General features: G+C 34.4%; 1 protein-coding gene across 2 annotated transcripts in view; it reads left to right on the forward strand.

The window, feature by feature from the left end:
* VEGFC (vascular endothelial growth factor C) overlaps window positions 1-21,015 on the forward strand; it is an 82,587-nt gene extending 61,572 nt beyond the window's left edge. Inside the window, exons 4-9 of one of the 2 annotated variants that reach the window (XR_008449670.1) lie at window positions 5,088-5,239; window positions 10,104-10,213; window positions 10,468-10,798; window positions 13,985-15,213; window positions 18,030-18,101; window positions 20,175-21,015. Coding sequence is in view for 1 of the 2 variants with exons in the window: in XM_054065521.1 (XP_053921496.1) it covers window positions 5,088-5,239; window positions 10,104-10,213; window positions 10,468-10,798; window positions 13,985-14,099 (708 nt within the window). In the remaining variant the exon portion in view is untranslated. Of the gene's footprint in view, window positions 1-5,087; window positions 5,240-10,103; window positions 10,214-10,467; window positions 10,799-13,984; window positions 17,753-18,029; window positions 18,102-20,174 lie in introns of those variants that run through there. The other variant, XM_054065521.1, reaches the window with a different exon arrangement.
* The last annotated feature ends 796 nt before the right edge of the window (window positions 21,016-21,811 follow it).

The raw sequence follows: 21,811 nt of genomic DNA on the forward strand, positions 1-21,811 counted from the left end.
TGTACTGGGAGGCAGAAGATACATGCATAGCAAGCTGATGTTCAGATGTGTAGCCTTTTAATTTTGACTGGTGCAGTGGAATGATGGCTAAGTATTAAGCCTAAAAAATGCCGGATTACAGGTTGTATAACTGAAATGTATGAGGAAAAATGACCTTCCTTCATTTTTTAATAAGAACATTTCAGGTTTGGCTGGGTTGAGAGGTGGACATAAAGTCCTCTTTATAATGGGAACTACAGAAAATACATATGCTTAAAAAATCATTTAAAAAAAATATCCTGCAACCAAAACATTTTTAAAAATCCATACGGTACCAATAATTGTTATGGTTTTAGCACGCAGTTTCTAAGCCGTTTAATACACAAGGTTCTTGAACTTTTTTATGGCACAGAAAAATGAGGAAAAAGTATCTATAGTCATACATAATCTTGTTAAATGGTAAACAACTCTAGAGTTAAGTAGCCTAATATTAAGATTATCCCACATACTCCATTATAAACTGTGTTGTAATTCTCAGCCTAACTTTGCTATTCTTTAACAGTAGGGGTTGAAATTTTCTCTGCCAGGTGCCTCATTCAGCTTGATGTGTTGTTTTTACTTGTTAGGTTTCTTTGCTTTAAGGCTTCAGCAAAAGCGGTGGTTCTGTGAGAAAGCAGCATATGTGGCTTTATAGGTTTTTTTTAAAAGTAAAAGGTTGGGGGTTTTTTTTCAGTCTAAAAAGAATTTTCATGTTCCTTTATTTTAGGTAAAGGATATGATACTTGTTTATTTGTATTAGGAATGTGTTTTGTCATTTTTGAGACAATTATGCATACTTGTGTTTAAAAAAAAAAAGGCCTAGTAGGAAAATGGAATTATTGGGAGACTTGGACTTCTTCATAACTAGTACACTTTTTAACCTGGAGTTGAATAAAAACCTACTGCAGTTTCCAATCTAGGTACCTGAATCTTCTGTGGGAAAGGTTAGGTCAGAGCTTTGTGATTTTCTGTAGGGTTTTTGTTGGCTTTTGTTGGTTTTTTTTGGTTATACATAATACTTTTTAGTTATGCTATCATACATTGTTTCAGTTCGTTTCCACTGGTTTCCTGAAAATTCAGTCTTGGTAGCACGAATGCACAGGACAGCATGGACAAGTGGAGTCTAATTTTTTTCTTTAAACTTCTGAATATTTGCCTCTAACTCTAGCAATACTCATTTAATGCACTTTATTTTACTGTTTAATGTACTATAATTACAAACTTCTTTCTGAAAACTTCAAGCAATAAAAACTCTCCACTTTGAAAAAACTGCCCTAATCTCTACTGCTCTCAGACCTCTTGTTCTTCCGGGGACTGAATCTCATTCTTTGCAGTCTTTCATCCTGAATGTCTGTCTTTAGGCATTGGTCCCTGAAGAACAGACCTGAAGGGAATTTCTTTTCCGTGTTGACTGTGGCATGAATTAGTCTGGTTCTTACTATGTCTGAAGTTGAAAAGGAAGAGAAGATTTGGGCCTCTTAAAAATATAGTAAAAGCAATCCTTTACTTAATGAGAGATCAGACAGAAATACAAGTCATCTGAATCTTCAAGAGGTACTTATATGGGCAGTGTGGGTGCCAGCAATAATACCCCCAACAGCAATGCTGTCAGAAAAGAAAAAAGTCAAGAATCAGCCTCGTACACAGATGTTATGGTGCATTTCTCATAGAAATATCCTTTCTGGATATTGACATTTTCATGTTACACGTTGCCAATCATGCTCTATAGTGACAACAGATACAGAGCTTATTGCCCTATTGGATAAGGATGATGAGTAAGAAATAAATTAAAGATGTTAACAAAATCAGAAAACTTTATGCAAGATCAGATCTTGCTTAATTTGAAATTATTTAAGATGATAATTCAAGCCCAGCTTATCGATATTGAGTTTATTCAATTACACTTAAATAGCTTCATTGGATTTAGAGATGCTGCTATCACAGCTGAAAGCAGAATATAGATTTTCTTTAGAATAGATCTTGCTTTAAAATGCAGGAGATTATTTAAATGGAATTGTTCTGAGTATTAAATAGATTTCCTGTAACAGATTACTTTTCAAGAATTTTTCTTGTGAAATCTTTTCTTGACATATCTGCATTACTGAAGAGAAAAAAAAAATCTCCTTTTTCAGTATGCTTCAGAATATAATACCCTAATAGCATGTGCAGAAAAATTAATAATTCAAACCCCAGTATTTCACTTCCAACATTTCCATTAATGAAAATAGATGTAGTTTGTATTATTTTTCAAAATACTAGTTCTTGTGTCATCTTAAAGCACTTTCCCAAAATGAGGGCTGGAAGTGTAATACCTAGTATAGTATAGTATAGTATAATTTCAAACATAAATAGTTGGCTTAAGTGGGTTTTTTTTTCACTTTATATATAAACCAGCTACTATTGGGTGATGTAAAATACATTGCTATTAAGAGAATTTAGTTAAACAAACTGAAGGAAATTCAGTAAGGTCAAGGAAGCTAGTCTACCTTTACATTGTTTAACTAAGAATTTTGTCTGGAGTCAGCTGGGCTTTGCAGATCTACTCCCAAGAACAGAGGAGGAGCAGAACAAGCCCCTTTTGTAGTCAGGTGCAGTTTGCTTCATGTGAAGAATTACACTTATCTTCAGTTTCTAAGTTTTATCAGTTCTCCCTATAGTGGGTTTTTACTTCAGCTTTGGAAAAGCAAATTTATACTGTCATAAGGGAGCAGAGAAAGCAAGATTCTCTTTACATGTATAATATTATAAGTCCATGCTCTTTGTTCTGCCTTTCAATTCAGTCTTTTAAGAATCAGTTTTCTTACAAGGTATTTGATATAGTCAAGGCTCTTGCATCTGTAGCTTCCTAGCTGTCCAGATTTTCAGAGCTCTCAACAGCTGTGTTATCTGCTGAAAGCACAACTTGTTTAAAAAAATATACAAGTCTGGCATATGACATAATCTGATTAAAAAACAGTATTTAAAAAAAAGATATGCAAAGGCCTCAGCATGTATTTTCTAAGATATGTACTGTATGCAGAAATTAATGCTATTTTTTCATAAACATGGCCCTTTCTGCACCTTTTGGCACCTTCCTCCTCTCCAGTTTCCTAGTTAGTTTATTCTTTATAACAAATACTATTATGGCCTTCAAAATAGGTGGATATTTTTAAAAGAAAGTAATAAGTATGAAAATTGTAGCTCTGTGTTATGATTATTGCTATTTTTTGATGGGGCATCTTGGTGAGAATGCCTTTTGTGATTCATCTAAAGGAACTTTCTTAATAGATAAGGTGGCAATTAGGCATTCATTTTATTGATACCAAGCTTTGAACTAGATGTGGACTATTACCCTTATTTTGTTGATGACTCAAGACCAAAATTTTAAGAAGTGTTACTTATTTTACAGCTTAAGCAAGAATCCAAATGTTAATATTCCTTGGCTAGAAGTCTCTCTAACAAGAGAAGCTTTTCATAATAGCTCCCTAGATGGATAGGGGTTTTTATCAGTATTTGAAAGATGCAGGAAACTATTTTCTGGTTTGGTTCCTTCTACAAAAGTCAATGTATACCAGTTTGCTTTTTTTAGATTTGAGGGGGGAAGATGCATTTAAAACTAATATAAAGGATGTGGTACTTTTTGCAGCAAAAATAACAGCATTGTAATCTTTCATATCAGAATAAAATGCAAACAGTAATACCTTACCGTTTCAGTTCTTGTATGACAACACTCCAAACGTTAAAGTTTTTTAAAGATCCAGTCAAATTTGTTTTGTAAAATAGATAATATCTGTCAGTGTTGGTGATGCTTTATATAATTTAGGTTTAATTTGCATGGTTCAGATATATCAATACTAAGATCTTTATTGTTGGCTGCAAGTGTCCTTTCACCTTGGGGGTACTTAGTGATTGCATCCCACACTGTTGCACTGGCATGCTTGTCAGTGCCCAGTCTCGCTTGTGTACATCAGTGGAAGATAGTGTTTTCAGGATATTCTGTAGACGTGCTTCATATTTTGAATAATTTAAAATTACTAGTATTTTCATTGCCTATATGCCATAATATGAAGTTATTTATTATAAAAAACCATTCCGAATGAATTACAGTTAGAAATTAAAGTCACGCTACACAGTCTTATCAACCCATGACCTTAAAGGCAGTTAAGTCCCCAGAAGGTGCAGAAATATTCTTAAATGTATTTGGAAAAGTGACTGAATACCTAAAAGGCAACAATTAACCTATTAAAAATACTAACAAAAAATGGTTTGTAAGACTTTGACCTAACTTTTCAGGAAACTATTGAGATTTGAGTCTTACAGTGAAACCTTATTAATTTGATAAAGTACATGTTCTGAACTGAATACTGAAATGAGTCTCCCTGGTTTTGTGTTATCACATGTTCAGGTTTTTCACAAGGTATTCCTGAAGTCGTCCTTCATTTCCCACTAAAATTAGGATTTTATTCATTCATATACATGATTATTTTATTAACAGTGACTATTTCTTAATATCCTGAAAAAAATTAACAGTTCAAGATGCATTGTTTAGGGTAACCATATAATTTACACTGATACAAATACTAGAAAATCAGAAGTAGAGTACACAGCAGTTCAAAACATGGTTATCCAAAATGTTTTCATCTAAGTCCAGTATATTACTGTTTTACATAAGCTTTTGTAATTGTACAACTGATGTATTAGATTGTAGCTTACCCCCTTTTAAATCATTCGTGTTCTCCAACTTCCATGTTATGTTTTAGATTCTTTTAAAAGGCTGCCAGTTTGTAGTAATTCCCTTTAGAAAAAGAGTTCTTTGTACGCTTTCCTCTTTTAACATTAGTTTAAATGTTAGAGTAAGCAAACAGACAAGTAAGTGTTTAACACTAAAAACGTTGTCATAACGTAGCTATTGTATTCATTTTGCATATGATGATTATTTAGTGGTATAATTGAAAATGCCACTGAATGATGGTAGAGAACAAAAATCTCAAATTCTTTATAGCACTTTTCATAAGTCCTTATAGTATTTTTAGTTGTACTGTTACTGATCTATAAAAAAAAAGTTCTTTGCTTTGTTTTCCCATTTATAGTTGTTTGAGATCACAGTGCCTCTCTCTCATGGCCCCAAACCTGTAACCATCAGTTTTGCCAATCACACATCCTGCCGATGCATGTCGAAGTTGGATGTTTACAGACAAGTTCATTCTATCATAAGGCGTTCCTTGCCAGCAACACAAACTCAGTAAGTATGAGACTTGTCTTTCCTTTCACGTTTTGAGCAAGCCTATATAATCAGATTTAAAATATTGCTGGAAGCTTTCACAATTAACATAGGTGAACTTATACACATTAGTGGTAGCACAATGCATTTTGCAAAAGAACTAATATTGTATTGCATGGAGAGAATGTTAGTAAATTAATTAATGAAATACATTTTTATCCGGTGGATAAAATTATTTTATTAACAGTGACTATTTCTTAATATCCTGAAAAAAATTAACAGTTCAAGATGCATTGTTTAGGTATCCGGTGGATAAAATGGGGCAAGGTCATTTAAAAATGAAGGATAATGTTGTTTGTGGAGTTTGTTTCATGGATAAAGCTACACTACAATCGAGGATTAACAGAAACACCAATAAAATCAACAGTTTGGGAAAAAAAGTAATCCTAAAAGCTTTCCAAAAAATACTTACTTTTGCAAATAAGGAATAGGCAACATTTCTCTCTCAAACTGTACTTTCCTACTTAAAAAGCTGTATTAAAATAAGCCTGGTTTTAGGGAATCTTTGACTGCAAATCTTATTGGACACCTTCATATACTAGAAGTGAAAATAAAACAGAACAGAGGGAAAAATAAAGGGTCAGTTGACAGTCCAGAGAATTAACACGTTAATTTGTTTGGTGATTTTGAATGAAAAAGAGTTACAGAAGAAATCTGGCACTGAAGCAAGTGTTATCAAAACACTTGAAGGAGTGCTTCCCTTCATTGTAGAGAACCTGAGTGATGATTTCATGATGTATAAATAAGTAGTAGGCCAGAAATACATAACAGACTAACAGTTGCTTTATGAAAGAACGAATAACTAGAGGATTAACTGGAATTAATTGTAGACATTTTTAATAAGGTAAGTGAATAGTGCAAAAAGCCCAGAGATGTAAGCTAGGTAATTTTTTCCATGTTTCCATTCAGTTAAAATGTGGATGTTTGCTGACATGTTCCAGCTAAACACAGAGCTTATTCTAGTTGAATTCAAATTATTGAATTTGTTCATCAAAACATGGATCATAAAAAGTGGATTAGAAAAATATGAAAAAATCTATTAATAGTTTAATTAATCGCTTAATTAACAGATTATAAAAAATCCAAACCTATGACAATAATAAAGTCAAATTATGCTGACTGTTGGCAGCTTCTCAGCGCTTCCGGATTAAGAGCAGTTACAATTACCATTGCAAGAGTTTATTCTCGCCAGGAAACAGCTACCTGTAGTTAGAGGGAACAGATACAAGACCAGTACTCGTAGGTAGCTGGCTGTCCTGTGAGTAAGTAATCATGCTTCAACAAAGGAAAGACAGAGTAGTACTCGACCAGTATACCAGAATATATACAGACCTGCTGTACAGTAAAGAATGATCTTTAAGTTTATAATTATGACTTTTTACAAGGGAAAAAAAAAACAAACAACAAAGCAAACAAACAAACGACCTCAAAAACCACAAACTAAACCAGCAGAATGCTTCTAGATTCTAGAAGGGAAAGGTATTTACGTGTACCTGGTTGGTGCCTGGATGCTTTTCAGAATCTCTCTGAGGTTTTTTTTAATTTGTACTGAAGTCTTCAATATAGAATCGTTCTCAATGTAGAATATTCCAATAAATGCTTCTTGAAAGGAAAAAGGTTCCATCACCAGACATGCAGGTAAAAACTCGGTCTTTGGCCCTTTTATTGTGTTTAAGGTATAAAATTTTGTGTTTTGTTATTAGCAACCTTGTTGGATTGCTTTGTAGCCTTAAGTAAACAGCAAAACTCTCTTCAATTTGATTTTATTTTCTGTGACTTTTATCATCTCTAAGAGGAAACTAGTAGGCAGAATAAGTATTTTAAATCATGTTTAGTTTCTTCTTACTACTACTTCATAAGATTTATCTTTTTCTTTTGATGAAAATGAGCTGTAAGTTCAAGCTCTCTATTTTTTTATTCTGCTTAATATGCCATTCTGCTTTTCCCAAGAACTGAATATTACAATTGAAATACCTCAAATATTCCTAATTAGCTTTCAGGAGCTAGTTCTGGAGATACCATCATTCATTTTCACTTCCTAAATGTTTGCATATCCTTAATTTTACTCAACTGATACTAAAGATTTATAAATATATAAGAAGTCTTATGGCTGTGGGTGATTCCTGTGAAAAGTAAACATGTAGAACTATGAAACAGACCGCCTACATTCATAATTTAAAATTGAATTTGGTCAGGAAGAAAACTCTTCAATTGCTTTATATATCACAGGAACTTTTCCTTCCACTACTGCCACATCCATAGTGGGTAGCAGTCCATATATAAAAATGTGAATGACTGGGTTCTGAGAAACAAACAAACAATATTATTTTAATTTGTACTGAAGTTCTCAATTTCTTTTCAACTTCTTTTCTTTGACACTTTAATTTATAGGTTTGAATGCTAGTGAAACTGTTGTAAGGCCAAAGCTCAGAAATGTACTTTCTTGTTACAGTGGCGCACCTGCATGTGTGTGTGTATTTGTGTACATGCTCTTTTTAACAGAAACATAGTGACATTTTTATGTATTACTGAAAACAAAAGTCTGGGAGTATAATCTGTGGTTTTAGGGTAGTAACACTTGGGATCTAATAAGAATTCAATGCTGGATTATGCCATGATGCACAGGCACGTGTTAAAAAGAATAGAGAAATGACATGTAAGATAGAATACCAATAGCAGATTTTTTCTTATATCAAATGTATTTTCTGCACAACTTTAGCCTGGAATTAAGATCTAGGTCTTTGCCCATTCTCCCACTTCATTCTTTCTCTTCTAAAATGTAGTAGCTACCTCTACGTACTTGAGGAGCTGAGGCGTGTCAGTTCATGTTAACCAGTGTTTCAGAATAACTCCTGGATAAGTGGTGTCTTAAATTGTACTCTTAACTGTTTATATAGAATGTCATCAAGACATGCAACTGAGTGAGAAACTATTGTCACTCTGGTTTAGAAGTTTATTGATGGGGGTACGAGGGAGGGAGTGAGAGCAGGGAGGCTTCCAATAAACATAGTTCAGAGCCAAGTCTCTACGATGACCTTTTTTTCCCCATGGTTTGTAGTGAGGCACCTACACAGCTAATAAGCATATTTTAGATGTTGTTGGGTGTATGCTGTACACGTTACATGTTTCCCCCCCTTGTGCATTGTCTGTCCTGATAGTGACTGGTAAGAATTCAGCATGTTGATTTTATGTATTTATTTATTTATTTTTCGTTGAATTGACAATGATTTGGAAGGAGACAACAACATTTTTTTGCAAAGATGTTTTGCAAAATCACCCCTCCTTAATTTTATGTACTGGCAACCAGAGTAGAATTCATGAACAGGAGTTCCAGTTCCTTTTGCTGGGTGTCTCTGACTGTAATGCTGACATATGTATTATTCTCTTCAAGTTCTTTTGTAACTTGTTTTTTGTATCAACACTATTTTCTCATAGAGTCATGTGCAATTGGTGTTTTCTTCATGCTTTCATGCCGGCTTCCTTCTGTAGTAAGTTTTAAACATCCATCAGTAGAGCTAGGCTGCTCCAGATGTGAGCTGGTTTTATTTGTTGTTTTTTTTTTTAAACAGAATACAATAAAAAGTCTCTAAATTATCCATACCATTTCTAAAGCAGAATGAAGAGGCAGGCAAAAGGACAAATGTGCCAAGTCAGGGAGTAAAAGTGAGGTCACTAGTGGAATTAAATCAGGAAACGCCAGCTTGATAAAACACGAGATGATGCAGAGTGGTGTTTAACTACAGCAGTCTTTACAAGCAAAGAGTCATTTAATGTGGTGAAGGGGAGTGGTATACTTGAATGATGATCACGGAAGAATGTCCTAGCACCTGCGTTTCTGAGTGCATGAGTAATGTTGCTCAGGGGAATGAATAGTACTTAAAATGTGTAATGCATGTGCTGTCTTAACAGATGAGGATTTTATAGACACTACAGAAACAATGAATAAATGACATAGCCTGAAGGCATGAAGTTAGGCAACACTTGTTAAAAGTTCTCACCTCTGGTAATCAAGAAATTGCAAGCAGGGAAGATCAAATAATACACAAATATTGTATCTGTGGTGTACCTACACAGGATCAGTCATCCTTTAAAAGGAGACCAACTGCTGTTAGGATTTATTTGCTTTCTTTGATACCACTACGTTGACTGCAAAACTCTAGCAGGTAAAAAATGTTAAACTGTTAAATTGTTTATTGTCTTTCATTTCTGAAGTGAAAAGGGATCACTGCTGAAGCCCAAATCTTTAGATAGAAGAAAGCTGGGGTTTGAGTGGCTAATGAGAAAGATTCGGTTAATGTCACATAACTTTCACATAAAGGGGAAAGGAATCTGATAATTTAGGTTTGGTTTAGAAATTAGAGTCTGGTCTACACCATTCATTCAGAAGCTATTATCAGTTGTCTTTTGATGTCTATATATGTGAAAACATATTTGTACAGCTAAAAACAACGTAGAAGATTATACCTGTTACCACCTCTGCAGTATTTGGCTCATAAATATTTTTTGTATTTGTCTATTTTCTACATAAGGCATTTGGATCTCTTTCCAAACTACATTAGGAAAGTGCAAATATCACTTCCTAGAACTTAGAGCTAAAACTTGAAATGTGAGAAGGTATGTTCAAAAAATGGTTGAAGATTCCTGTAGTGGCAGAACCTTAATTAGAAACAGATTTGATAGGAGGCAAAAATAAGATTATGAAAGAGTTGAAGCTCTTCAAAAGTGTTTTGTAGTGGAGGGAAACAAAAGTGATTAGCACCTAAAAACAGTCTTTTTTTCCTTGGGTTCTTATGGTAGTAAATCAACATTATATTTCATTCCACAGGTGTCATGTGGTAAACAAGACCTGTCCAAAAAATCATATCTGGAATAATCAAATTTGTAGATGTTTGGCACAGCATGATTTTGATATCTCCTCTCATGTTGAAGTTTCTGGTAAGCACTTCTGCTTAAATAATTAAATGTAGTTCCATTTTTTGATTTACCTAAAGGAGAAAGTAAAAACACAAAAAGTAAATAGTCAAATCTTTTTCTTAATGAATACTATTATGGGATATTGACTATCTTTTGATACATGTTAGTTCTTAGAACACCTTAAAGGTATGAATTCACTACCATTTCTTCACTTAAACAAATGGAATGAGTAGAGGCAAAATTCTAATAACTGTGCAACTTTGCTGTATTTCTAGACACATCTGAAGGATTCCATATTTGTGGACCAAACAAAGAGCTTGATGAAGAAACCTGTCAATGTGTCTGCAAAGGAGGCATGCAGCCCTCAAGCTGTGGACCGCACAAAGAATTAGATAGATCATCATGTCAGTGCATTTGCAAAAACAAACTTCTCCCTGCGTCCTGTGGACCAAACAAGGAATTTGATGAAGATAAGTGCCAATGTGTATGTAAAAAGACCTGTCCTAAACACCAGCCTCTAAATCCTGCAAAATGCATCTGTGAATGTATAGAATCTCCCAATAAATGCTTCTTGAAAGGAAAAAGGTTCCATCACCAGACATGCAGGTAAAAACTCAGTCTTTGGCCCTTTTATTGTGTTTAAGGTATAAAATTTTGTGTTGTGTTATTAGCAACCTTGTTGGATTGCTTTGTAGCCTTAAGAAAACAGCAAAACTCTTCAATTTGGTTTTATTTTCTGTGACTTTTATCATCTCTAAGAGGAAACTAATAGGCAGAATAAGTATTTTAAATCATGTTTAGTTTCTTGTATTCTTACTATTACTTCATGTGATTTATCTCTTTCTTTTGATGAAAATGAGCTGTAAGTTCAAGCTCTCTATTTTTTTATGCTACTTAATATGCCATTCTGCTTTTCCCAAGAACTGAATATTACAATTGAAATACCTCAAATATTCCTGATTAGCTTTCAGGGGCTAGTTCTGGAGATACCATCATTCATTTTCACTTCCTAAATGTTTGCATATCCTTAATTTTGCTCAACTTTATACTAAAGATTTATATGGTGTTACTCCATAGTTCTACAAACAGTAGTCCTGTAGACAGCAGTGTCAAGGAAAATAGAGGATGCAATCTCTCTTCCTTCTTAAGAAAGAAATTAGCATAGATTTCTCATGTTTTGACTGTGCACCACAAGCTTTCTCTAAAAGAAATAAAAGCCCTGCAACATCCTGATTTTCTTTGAAAGAAAGATCTCTAGCTGTTCTGAGACCACGTAAATGGAGGTACCATCTGTAACTTTGTAGATGCCTGAGACCGAGACGGGCAGAATCCTGAAGCCATGTCCTAAACAGCTCCCTCTGCAGAGAAATAGTCCTTGCAGGTTCTGCTTTTGAAGCACCAACATCTCTATGCACTGTACCTAAAATGCCTTTGCCTCTGTTATACCCTTATCCACAGGAATAGAATACGAAGCAATTTACAAAGCATAGAATAGGGGTGGGAGGAATGAAAAACAAAATTAAAAATATATATATTATAAAGCATACTGGCTTTTAAAGGTGATCATGCTGTCACTGCCACTGAGAGTAGGTTTTCTACTTAATTTTTATCTGTGGATTGGTTAGACTGCCCAAAACAACAAACCCGGGCATTCAGTAGCAAATAATCACGGTTACTGGCCATAAAGAGAAAGTTGTTACTGACTTGCACAGTGCTATACATATTGACTGAACATCTATCTTAACTCCAGTGTCCTCAGATTGTCCTCATCAAAACAGACATCTGTCATATGGAAGCACTCCATAAACAGCTTTCAGCCTAAATCTTTTCAAAGACCTGATCTATTGTTCAACAGAGTTTCCTAAGGAAACCCCATTTATAAAGTTACAATGGCTCTGCTACTATTCACCCTGTGCTATCACCTCAGAAATTTAATTTGTTCAGTTTTGGCAAGGCCAGATAACTAGGCACCTCAGCTGCAAAGGATTCTGGAGGAGGAGAGGAGCTTTCTTGCTCTGTTCAGATGTTCCAAATAAGGATAAAATTGCAGTAACCCGACCTTGACTGCTGCTAGACATGAACTCACATGGGAGCGATGTTTTACAGGCACTCTCAACTGTAGGTTAAGTTGAATCATACGGTTCACTAGGACGTATAAATTACATGTGCGCTTTTCATTTTGTGCAGCTTGTTATAGGTGGGTAGAAGAGTTTGGCTTTGTCATTCAGTTCATTAAATAGTTTAACTTTCACAGCAGAGATGGGCAAAAAGGCAAGTGAGTTCAGTGTTTCATCCACGGCATCTCCATGGGGTACCTTTTCCCTGGAACAAACCTAATGCTGGTTGCTCATTTGTTCAGAGCATTAGATCCTCTGGAAAACGTGCAAGGCAATAAAGTTCACTTGCTTGCTTTCTCAAGTGACGCTGTGATTTTGTTGCCTTTTACCACTGTTTCCAAATTTTATTGGGCAACAGGTCAGTAGACTTTGAGAAATTTCCATGAGCACTTACACTGATCTAAAATTCCTGTGGTAAGTGGAACAAAATTACAGAGACCACACTGGTGAGATAATCTAAGAGTAATAACATTGAAAACACTGAACAAGATGTAACTAGTTAATGAATGTCATGTTTGTGGTCTTCCTCATTCCTTATTGTTTTCCTCATAGGCAGGTTCATTGATTGAACTAGCTGACTTGAATTAATTGAACTGTAATCCAGACCTCATATCAGGAACAAATTATTGTGAAGTAGAAACTTGGTATCCAAAACAAGCATACAACATATTACCTTGTCTGCAACAGTAATAAGAGTAGCCACATGACTGAAACAAGAATTGCGTGGGGAAGAGGATAGTGGCATTGCCTTAATATAATCTACTGTAGTGCCTTTGAAATAAAGAAACTATGAATTATAGTAATAGATCGTAATATCAGTGTTTTACAAATGGGCAGACATTTAAATACAAGTTTTAAGTAGAACTGTGTTGAAATTCGAAACATATACTTCTGTCTTTTGACTCATTGCCAGCATCTGAAAAAAGCCCCAGACTTGTACTTTGTTTCCATTATATACCAGAAAGTGTTTAGCATTGTTATTGTAAGGTTATTTTAGGTCAAGTTCTTGTTTTAATAGAAAAATAAAATAGGAAAAGGAAGAGTTCAGGGACAACCACAGATATTATCTTTGTATAACATCTATTTTTCGGTCAGGGAATCTGTGAAGAAAAATTCTGCTGCATTTTATGTAGATACTACTTCTGATTTAATGCTGTATTCCTGTTAAACTTTTTTTTGATCAAATAGGGACTATTTCTGTTCTTTTTCCTTTATGATTTATCAGAAACATGCAGGGTCTGAACTATTGCATAGGTAGTGCAGATATATCCCCACTGGCCTCACCTTATTCTGGATTGCCACCTCAAACTGGCAGCATGCAGTAGGTCATAACAAACCAGTTTAAGCAGAGAAATATACTACTGTATTTTCAAATTTAAAGAAACACTACCTAAGGTTAGAATGCAACTACAACCAGGCAATATCTTAAAAATATTCCTGAGTATCTCTTGCAGTAGAATAGTTTCTCTTCAATAACATTATTCTTTCCTTGTCTTTTGTGAAGAATAGTCAAATTCAAAGTAGTTGCAAGAACATAAACAGAAGGTAAAAGATATATATTTGTAGGAATTAAATTACCCCTTGAGAACTGACAATCTAAATCTACACAGATTTCTACTCCAGGTTTATGTAAATAATGATGCTATATTAATGACCTTTTTTTTTTTCATTTTAGTTGTTACAGACCACCATGTACAGTCCGAACGAAACGCTGTGATTCTGGATTCTATTTTAGCGAAGAAGTGTGCCGCTGTGTACCCACATATTGGAAAAGACCACTTATGAATTAGTGAAGAGAGCACTACTTGCTATGTTGGTGTACATTTTTCCATTAGAACAAAAGAGCAACAGAAACTTTGCTAATATTTGGAATTAAATGTTCACCAGAAACCCTATGGGGCTTTCAGAGACAGACGCATTGTGCTTTTCTCAAGACATGGAAAGCAAATGTGGAAAATAACTGGGATTCATGTTTTATAAAAGAACTCAATAAGGACTTATTTTCTGCCAATGACCAAACAGCCTAGGTTCTACTTCTTATGATTTTTTTTAAAGAGATAATGACTATATAATTTATTTCCACTAAAACCATTGTGCAGCATTTCTGTTTATAGCAGTAACAATTGTTAAAGCTCACTGTGATCAATATTTTTATATCATGCAAAGTATGTTTAAAATAAAATGGAAATTGTATTATATAATGGTGAGAAAGTTTAATTGTCTGCCTATAGAAAGGAACTACAATTCAGCCTCATTAACAGAATTATTAAAAGAAGGGGGAAGCTGGTTAAGAGAAAACACTTTTATGAAAGGAAGACTACACTTTCTCATGCCTGTTTTGTATGTTGTTTGAAATAGAAAGTCTTATACTTAGTGTTTCATGACCCAGTGATAGTTCTGTTTCTTGAATGAACCTAGCAAAGCAAACACAATTAATAATGAATGAAAATATTGGAGATCACGTACATTGCCCAAGGATAAGGACTATGTTTAGGGGACTGCAGCAACTATTCACATTCCAATATATTCACCTTTTATTTTATTTCCTGTTAGCGTCTCTAAAGAATAATATAAAATAATATCTATTGAAGTTCATTAATCTGAAAGTGAAAATGTCAGCTGTGCTCTTTATTTAGTATTACAGGCTATATTACAAAATTTACAACGAAATAATTCAGAATGCTTTGATGCACTTTACTGTTTCATACAGTCATATATTGATCAACAATGTATGTGTGTGCAAAAATACTTCGAAGGAAAAAAATACAATTTATATTCCAAGAGGGACATGAAAGAACTTCCAGCAGTCTGGTATTGATTGACATAATCTCTACAAAAAAAATTGTCAGTCCATATCTTTATTAAAGAGAATGCAAAATCAAACATCTACAACTCAAAAAAGAGGTAAGATTTTTAACTTGCATGGGAAGAGCAATGTGCATAGAACATGCTTCAGAAGTTAGAAGGATTTTTGTAGAAACTTTATTGTATGCAGAAATGGAACAAGCAAATCTACTAAGCAAAATTTTTGTAACTGGAGGAGGCAGATCTGCAAAAATAATTTTAGAGGTCGTTAGTCTGAAATGCTGGTTCTGAGCAGCAGTTCTTAGAAGAGATATGAATGAATTAACAGGATTATTTCCTAGAAAGGTGGGCGTGAGGGGGTTGGCTCTTCTAGATTCTTGCATATTTAAGTGTAAGGGTTCCTAAAACTGAGCGAAAGCTGCTTTGACCTACTTGTGGGTTGAGACAGTCTAACAAGTTGAATGAGAGACAGTTTGAAAGTTCACACTTTCCACTGCACATCTAATGTCTTTAATGTTCATCTTTAAGAGGCCAGCTATTAATCATCTGAATAGGAGAATAGGAGGGAGTTTAGGCATACAGATACTGAGAAATGTATTGGCTTAGCAATCACATGCAACTAGAACTCTGGATGATCATTTTACTTTGAAATACAACTTCATGCTAGTGTAGCAACACACAGTTCCTGTCAGTTGAATAGTAGTAATACAAATCCATAGTGTTACAACTGGCAATGTCAATCTAATATCAAGAAATTAGTTTTAGTCAAAACTTCATTAGGTATTACTGAAAATCCAGGCATCCACTTCTATATGTCAGCTGCTTGAAGGGAACATAAAAATGTCTTAAGAAATCAATTGAAGAGCAAACTTTAATGAAGACTTGAGAAAACACACTGCAGGTGAAGCTCTCAGAATATGATTTTTCATTTCTATCCAAGCCCAAAACAGAACAGCAGCAGAGGGGGAAAGACAGACCAAATCAGCAACTAGGAACAGAGGCTAAGTAAGCCAGTATTTAACAGACAAAATGTGTTATTGTGATTAAAAAGGAGGAGGACACAAGTGAAGACTGAGCAAAACTGCATTCCAACAAGTAATTCTATGTAGATTATAAAAAGCACATGTTAGGATGCTGGACAAATAAAGAACTATTGAACTGAGCAATGCTTTCTTTACATGTCTAAACTATTCAAAAGGAGTTCATGAAAACAGATCTAATAAAACCATTCTGGCTAAGTAGATATTTGGATTTCTACTGAGTGTACTACACTCCAAAGTCATCAGAGTAGGGAAGGGAAGGCAGGGACTTTGAAAATGAGACCACTGATCAGGAAGCTCCAACTTTATTACAAACATCAGCATTTAGTAAGAATTACTTTCTTGAATACATTTTTAAAAATTTCTTAACTTACTGAACTTACTAATTAACAAATATGGAGACATAAATATGTCTGGATATCCATATCCAGACATAAATCACGTAGATCACTAAGTAAAGCTAAGATTTAAAGAAAGCCAAGACCTTAGTTTTAAAAGTAACCACCAATGGAGTTTTATATCTCACCAAGTGACTGGTCAACCATTCTCAATGGTATGTGGGTGATGATACAACATGCAATCAGTTGATTGTGGGTTTTGGCAATTAGGCTCAAATTCTGATTACATGAAAATATCCTTTTTTCGAAAAATGTATTATAACAAGAACACAGTATCTCTGTCGTTAGCGTATGCTACAGGTTTCCCATTCTAAATGATAAAATGTGATTCTGTTTATCTCAGTATTGTCACAAAATCATCTATATTTAAGCAAACATTTACCTGTAGAGAAATACAAAGTGGTGGCATAATCTGCATAGCAGATCTTCCTTGTATCTTTTATATAAAGTAGATAATAGATTTACACAATTTTCAGTTTTGGAGTGTTATTCAGTATTTTTCTTGCAATTTTCATCTTCATTTCAAATAATAACTTTATATTCTTAAAATGTATAAAAGAGAGAAAATACAGCTTAAAAGAAGATCTTAAAATATAGGTAATAATTCTATATACAAGTTATTCTGCACTAACTGAATAAAAAGCTTATATTGTTATTTGTGTAACCCCCCACTGTACTTTCTACAAAAAATACAAGGTGGGGGGAGTATGAGACGGGACACAATGTGGATTGTAACTGCAGTAAAACACTTAAAAGTAAACAGACTCATACTTGCATTTCATCAAGAATTTACAACAGTTTCTGTAGTCTTTCAATATCGTAATATATGGAGACCATAAATTATGCAGGGCAACCTCTCTCTACCTGTATTAGCAGAAGGGCATACTATTTACAGTATGTGGTGTTAGTCTGCTGGAATGTTTAGTTGCACAAGATAGTTGAACAAGATAGTAAATCAATTTTCTAAGTCCTGTTTGAAAGACCAGCATGAAATCTTGCACTTGTACTGTATCACCTTGAAAGGCTTAGTGTTAGTATTGCCCTCAGTGTTCTCATTTTCAGTCTTCAGATCTCAGTGAAAACTGTAGAAACTCTTGAATTTTAACATCTCACTCTCTCTGATTTTCTGGAAAAAAAATGAGCAATCACATCTATGTCATAAGCTAGCAATGGAATAATTTATGCAACCAGTAAGCTCATCAACTGATAAGCCAAGGAGTAGACTATATTATTCTAAATATTACTTAATGGATTAAATATTATTTAATTTTGCATTAATTGGAGGTATGAAATGTTTCTCTCAACTGGAAAAGTTTAAAGATCAACTCAGAATTTTCAAAACTTTTCTAGTTTATTCAATATGATATTGTAATTTTTAATATAAGATTTTTACTGTACTGAAAAAATGAAAATAATAGTTGATTATTTATTTAATTAATTCCTTTTGTTCTCTTTCTGGTTTCCTTTCCTGTTTCAGATAAAACTGCTAGGAAAAAACACAGGACAACCTTCCGATTGAGTGATGAAATACTAAGATCAAATGGACCAGGTATTACTTTTTTAATGTAATAAATACGAAGGACTAATAAAATTAGCCATTTTAATACAAACTTAAGAGTCCATTATGCTAGAGTTCTTAAAAGCTCTAGATGGTTCGAACCTTTTTTTAGAATAATATATATGGACTCATTTTATTTATGTTTTCGTGGCCAAATGTTGTATGGAATTGGAACAGTAGCAAGCTTTAACATATCACCAATATTGCAATAACATGGTTTCTGAAAATTTCTGTAGTTTATCAGTTTGTCATTATAATAGTGCATATTTTATCTATTACGCTATGAATCAGGAGATCTCACTTCAGCTTGTGAATGTATTGATTACAAAACAGCACATTCCAAGGAGGAAAAAAAAACCCAAAACAGCTCACAACCAAAAATAAAAAGACAAAACTCAGAACACAGTTCTTGGTCTTTGCTACTTGTTGGCAAACCACTATGGAAATCTCAGAAAAACATCATGAAAACATCTTATAGACACTTTTCCATGTTCAGGGTACTGTATCCTTTCCTGAGAGACACTGACCTTTCAACTGAGTTTCAACAAATTATTTATCCATTTTCTGCATTTATGCTCAGCCTTATGTGATCATTGAACTCTTCCCCTTTGACCCCTTTCTCACCTTAAATTACTTCTCTTAGATTTCTGGAACATATCTCTGTCTCCCCAGAAGAATATCTGTATTTTCCTTGCAGCCTTTCTTGCATATCAGTTAACTCTGAATCTTCCATTTCCCTTTTATACCCAGCTTCTTTTATATCTAACCTCAAATGGCATTGTTTTCCTCTCTAATACTGTGAAGACCTCTTTCCTTTCTCTACTTTCAATGATCGTGCCAACATGAAAACTTATCTGGTTTTAGTTGTCTAGTGATACTCTTAACTGTACATATATGAAAGAATAACTGCTAACAAATCTGAAACTTCACATTCTAAGTGTGCAAATCCCATCTAAAAAGCAAATCATAGAAATTATTTCAGTTGAAAGCCTCCCAAAGAAAAAATAACAGCTGCAGAAATCACCCTGGCAAATTACACTTGAAACGTAAAAGACAATTTATGATCTCACTCTTACCATTAAAAATTACAGGCTTTAATTCTGCTAGATGCTGGTTACTGTTTCTGCAGACTAATGTTGCATTCGTGGCATCCTCATTGATGTCCATTGCAGCATTTTGGAACTAAATTCAGCCTTGTAGTTTTGTTTATGTTTTCATTCACACCGTGTGGAAAAAATCCAGGGCTCAAGGGCAGGTAAGACGACTTTTCAGACAAAAAAACCTGATGCCTGTGCTCTTCCATAGTGCAGATGCTTTACACCAACGTGAAGACAGATGAAGTGTGGTCACAGGATCCTTCCCAGAAGGATAATGCCAGTTTTAAGGATAGATAATATTTGTGAGCTCAGGTTGCCTTCATGTGTTGAATATGCTTTTCACCAGCTTGCAGCTTGTACAATAATTTGAAGGCACAGAGCTAGCGGTACACAGAACACTTGAAGTTCAACTTAGTTCATAGGTTAACATCAAAGTAGATACTATAATGGTTTCTGTTGCTCCAATCAGTTTTTAATAGACCATTTGACAGGCTGAGAGAGTCGGAGTTGTTCAGCCTGGAGAAGTAAAGGCTCCAAGGAGACCTTATAGCAACCTTCCAGTACCTGAAGGGGCTACAAGAAAGCTGGGAAGAGACTGTTTACAAAGTCTTGTAGTGATAGGACTAGGAGCAATATGTATAAACTGGAGAGGGGCAGATTTAGACTAGATGTAAGGAGGAATTTCTTCACAACGAGAGTGGTGAGGCACTGGCACAGGTTGCCCAGGGAAGCTGTGGCTGCCCCATCCCTGGAGGTGTTCAAAGCCAGGTTGGATCGGGCGTTGGACACCCTGATCTAGCAGGATGTCCCTGCCCATGGCAGGTGGAGTTGGAACTGGATGATCTTCAAGGTCCCTTCCAAGCCAAACCATTCTATGATTCTATGATTTAAGATATACTTATTTTAAAATACAGCAAATAACTTGTTACTGAAGCACTAAAATAACTTGGACTTGTATTGTTTTCAGAAAACAATAAAAAGAATCTAAATATATGAGCAGAAACACTCTGTGGAAGTTTATCTGGAATTAAACTCAGGTAAAGTTAAGGTAAGCTTAAAAAAAAGCAAACAGTGAAATATTTTTGTGAGACTAAATTATTTACATCCGTTAGAGGAAGATGTAGTACTAACATTTACTTTCATTTTCAGACTTATAAAAAAAGTCAAATATATATGTAAGATTAAGCATTTATCAAAGGTAATTTCCAAAAATAAGAGAGTATGTTTTCAAATACATATTAAGTACATTAGTGTCATCTGTGGGGGAACTATAAAACTGACAGCATTTTCATATATTCATTAATAGACAGTGCAGCCATGAGATGTTTTAATATTGCTGCAAATACATATATATTTAAAAAATCATTACTTTATTCTTTTGAAGGATTAATAGTAATGGGTTATGCTTTAGAGAATCCAAGTGTTAGAAATTCATCCATTCATTTAGTACATTATTGCATTAGATTTATATTGTGTTAAGTTTACAAATATTCATGTTTTACAAATCTTTGCAATCACAGTCTTTAGTTATTAAAGATCTACCCGTTAATGTTTCCCTTGTCATTGTTCTTTAAAACATGCAGGAAGTATATCTTATATTCTTTAACTGTAGTTTATTTTGAAAAATACTTCCAAAATAACTATTGTTGTTTTAGTAACTCTAACAATGAAATGACAAAAAGCCTGTAAATAACCAGTGGGTTAATAAAAATCTCCCCTTTCACAATGCATGGTTCAGGTTCAGTTATTCACCAGCCATTGTCTTGCAGAACACTGTGTATGTGGGTTCCTAAAGCAAAATTACTACTTCTGGCTCCAGATTGGGCATGTGGCTGCAGCCACCACTGCTGCCAAGATCCTGGCTTCTTCCATGACTTACATACAGGGTAGCTTCTTGGATCTGCTTTTGGCTTAGATTGAAGAACATCTGTATTAGGGGGCTTCTTGAACACCCAGGAAGAAAAATCAGTACTCACGAAAGCAAAAATAAATAAATGACTAAATAAATAATTTTCTTGGCCTCTGAGAAGAACATAAAGATAAGGTTAGCTAAAAGCAAGTCATAGCCAGTATATCTGCAGGAGACAGCTTGTTGCTAACATCACTGATGCTTCTGATTTGAATGGCTTTGTTCATTTTAATGGCATCACCATTAGACTGATCAGTCTTCAGAGAAGCAAGGCCTGGTAAATATCATCAAGCACTCTGTTCTTTACAGGTTGTTCTAACATCATTGATTGCTGAAGGAGGGAAGAACTACACTTATTCATGAATACAGTATCATTCTACCTGAAAACTCTTTACATTTACTTAATAGGTAACTCTAGCTGTTGGAACACCGTAATTTGAGAAGACGTAACTTTTGTTAGTGTTTTTACACAAAATTAAGCAACAGGTATCAACTAGAATTCTTGTTAGCTTTTTCAAGAGTTTGAGCAACACTGCAAAGCTCAAAGCACACCTCATGGAAAAGGAATGGAAAAATAAGAGAAAATTAAACATCCCACCATTAATGAACTGTTAAGTAAGAGTAAATGCATTCTAAGCAACCTCACTGACAGAAAAGCTGTTTTATACAAGGTTCAGGAAGTTTTTTAACTGATA

The sequence above is a fragment of the Cuculus canorus genome, chromosome 4 (genome assembly GCF_017976375.1).
Source record: "Cuculus canorus isolate bCucCan1 chromosome 4, bCucCan1.pri, whole genome shotgun sequence".
Taxonomy (NCBI): domain Eukaryota; kingdom Metazoa; phylum Chordata; class Aves; order Cuculiformes; family Cuculidae; genus Cuculus; species Cuculus canorus.